The 3065-nt window shown below is 43.4% G+C and overlaps 1 protein-coding gene across 1 annotated transcript in view; it reads left to right on the forward strand.

Annotated features, from left to right (window-relative positions):
• The window catches only part of CAPSL (calcyphosine like), a 21087-nt gene extending 19009 nt beyond the window's left edge, over positions 1 to 2078 (forward strand). Inside the window, exon 5 of the mRNA XM_006031878.3 lies at positions 197 to 2078. Coding sequence (XP_006031940.1) covers positions 197 to 298 — 102 coding nt within the window. The 3' untranslated portion in view covers positions 299 to 2078. The remainder of the gene's footprint in view (positions 1 to 196) is intronic.
• The last annotated feature ends 987 nt before the right edge of the window (positions 2079 to 3065 follow it).

The raw sequence follows: 3065 nt of genomic DNA on the forward strand, positions 1-3065 counted from the left end.
GTCGTTTGCCCCCGTTCCTCTTCCCTGCCATGGCAGGGGGTCGGACTAGATGATCTGCCCAGGTCCCTTCCGACCCTAGAAACTATGAAACTATCCTTGTTCACTTCCTGGTGTTTCTTTACATATAGCTCATGTGTATAATTTATGACACAACGAATGAAGGTTTCTTTTTCTTTTTTAAATTCTCCTACTTCAGGTTACAACAGATGAATTCATGAACTACTACGCTGGAGTCAGTGCTTCAATAGACACAGATGTCTATTTTATCATCATGATGAAAAATGCTTGGAAATTCTGATTGCATGAAACGAGACTGCATTTCTTGCTTTTTAGCTCCACCTTGTTAAATACATACACAATCATTATGGCCACACTTCCTGCAATAGCAACTTTCAGTCAATGTGCTGATTTCAGTAAATAAGGAGCAGCAGTAATTACTGTAGCACACTGTTTTTGGCAAAATCATCCTCACCTGATTGGCAAAAGGCCATGCCAGTCATCACTCACTTTTGTTTTTTTCTTTTACTCTCCATATCTATCTTTTCTTCTCTCAGGGAACCCCTTTCTCCTACCACTGTACTGACTACCAGTGGTTCCCAAACGTGTCCTTACATCTATCGAATAAGATGCAGCTGTGTTTTTCAGGAGGTGGAATAGAAGCGTAGCGAAGAATTGTGGGAATGCAAATACTTCACATTTTACACCCTGTAAACATAAGGGCACGCGTGTAGCACAGACGCTGTCCCAGGGTTCCTTAGACGTGTCTGCCATCTTTTTTTCCCTTCTATTCTTTTGTGTCTTGACTTTCTCTCCACTCTCTGGGACCATCCATCCAGCTTTGCCCTTCTCAAAGAAAACTGTCTTGTGGATGTAGATGTTTTATGGTATTCTTTTGTAACTGTGCACTGAAATACTTACCACCGCTCTACCAGACCTACCCCAAAAAACTCTCCCATTTACTAAGATGCTACTGCTTGGAAATTTCTATGAACTACAGAACTTCGCAGTCTGACAATTTCTGGCTTTGCTGCTGAAAAGAAAAAATAAATAAATGAGAGAGAACCTAAAAAAATAGTTGGACTCTTTCTGCATTTCAGTACCTCTGAGAATGGCTGGCTGCTCAGTTACCTGTGAGGAGAAGCAGAAGCTTGTTGAAAAAAGGAGCCTGTCTTGCCAGACAGGTCTTATTTAATTCTCTCGGCTGTGGTCCCCCATCCCCATTGCTTTCCCATCACCTATTTCTCTTGTTTGGTTCCTCTTTGTCCTGAAATAAACTGTTGTCATTGGAGTTCACAGTTTGCATGGAGAAGCAGGTATCCCTTTTTGGTCATGAAAGCACCACAAGCCGATATGTTCAGTCTTATCATCCATAGTGAAAAGCTCAAGGTTTGATAAACAGTGAGCTACACTGACAGCACGGTGGGTCAGATTTCCAGAACAACTTGCCACTGGAACCAGAATTTTAAGAGTTCAGCTCCTAGTTAGATAGAAACATAACTGGGTAGTCCTGTGCCCCCGCTGGTGGCCATGTCTGGGGTCAGCAGCAGGAGTGACTGCTATTTTTGTGCCCCCTCCCTAAGTCAGCGCCCTGGTCACCGTGCCCACTTGGTTACATTTGCTTTTAGAAACCAAAAGCAGGCTTACTTTTTGGCTTGAATCGATATGATGTAGCAGGTAGGTCCCTGGAATTCCTTACCACAAGCCATGACCTCTCTGTGCTTTCCTTGATCAGCACACTTGCTTAATGATTTAGTGTGGAAGTTGGGATGAATGTACAGTCTATGGAACTGGTTCCATTAAGAAAACATGTTTCATCAAGAAAAAGAGGAGTCTATACATAATGTAATACTGTTGGGTCCCATCAAATATGTCTATGCACATGAAGTATAAAGGTGGCTTATGTGAAAGATATATATGCCCTCAGCTACAGCCTTTTCAAAAGTTGGCAGTTATACATAACCAATTAAAAAAAAATGTATCTATTAGTTCTGTAACAAGTCTTACATTCTCTACTATGAATGTTTTAAATAAAAATGTAACCTTAGTGGACTGTGAGAATTACAAAGTGAAAAGCATATACTTTTTCCCAGGTCCACAAGTTTGTTGTGCTGACATTTAATCAAGTGAACTGAAATGTTTTAATAATTTTAACCAGCTTGTCTGTTTAATAGTAATTGTATAAAGGTGACAAACAGTCACTCCATTCCAAACACAATACACCTTTTCAGAAGTAACTGTTTCTTCAAAACAGGTGAAAAGCACTGATAGTCCCAAACCTGTTGGTCCTGTCCCCAGCCAGTAAGGACCATGGGGTGCATACAGATGAGCACAGTCACCCCTGGGGACAAGAAGCAGCAGCAAACCTTGTGCCACTGCTTCTTGTCCCTGGGGAATGCTTGTGCCACATGCCCTCTGGCGCACAGCAGGTGCCCCAGGTAGGGTAGGGGAGGCTGGGGCCAGCAACTGTGCTGTCCCCAGCAGCCTTGCCTGGGGTCCTGGGGGCAGGGGAAACTGCAGCCATGGTGCTCCTGCAGCTTGGAGGCTGCCCAGCAGCTGGAGTATGGCTTTGGCAGGCCAGGCTTGGGTTTTGGGCAGCGTGTGCTGCAGCCATGTGCACCACCCACATTTTTTCTACGTGGATTTTATTGAGCCCAGGATCTCCTGGGGTCAAAAAAACCCCAAACCAATCCATCCTGGAAGGTAGCAGCGCGGGAAACATCTGAATATGAAGTATGTGGCTCTGTGGATGGGTCTGCAGCACCACATACCACATGGCTGTGCTCATCTGGATGCAACCTATGAGTTTTGGAGGTAGTTAATAAATGTATTTATGCGGTTTATGTGTCACCCTTCCCAGCAAAGGCCCAGGATAGCTTACTGCAAGAGAAACAGAAACTTAAAAGGGAAACTAGACTAAATAAAATAAAATGAGACATTGTAAAATAGCTGCATTAGGCTGAAGTCAGGCAGAAAGCAGGGTAGATTTGAACTTTATAGACTAATTAAATTTAGTGCAAATCAACCCTGCCTTCTGAGTGTTGCCCTTGACTTTAAAGAGCATAGGA

This window comes from Alligator sinensis, unplaced genomic scaffold, assembly GCF_000455745.1.
Source record: "Alligator sinensis unplaced genomic scaffold, ASM45574v1 scaffold175_1, whole genome shotgun sequence".
NCBI classification, from domain to species: Eukaryota; Metazoa; Chordata; order Crocodylia; family Alligatoridae; genus Alligator; species Alligator sinensis.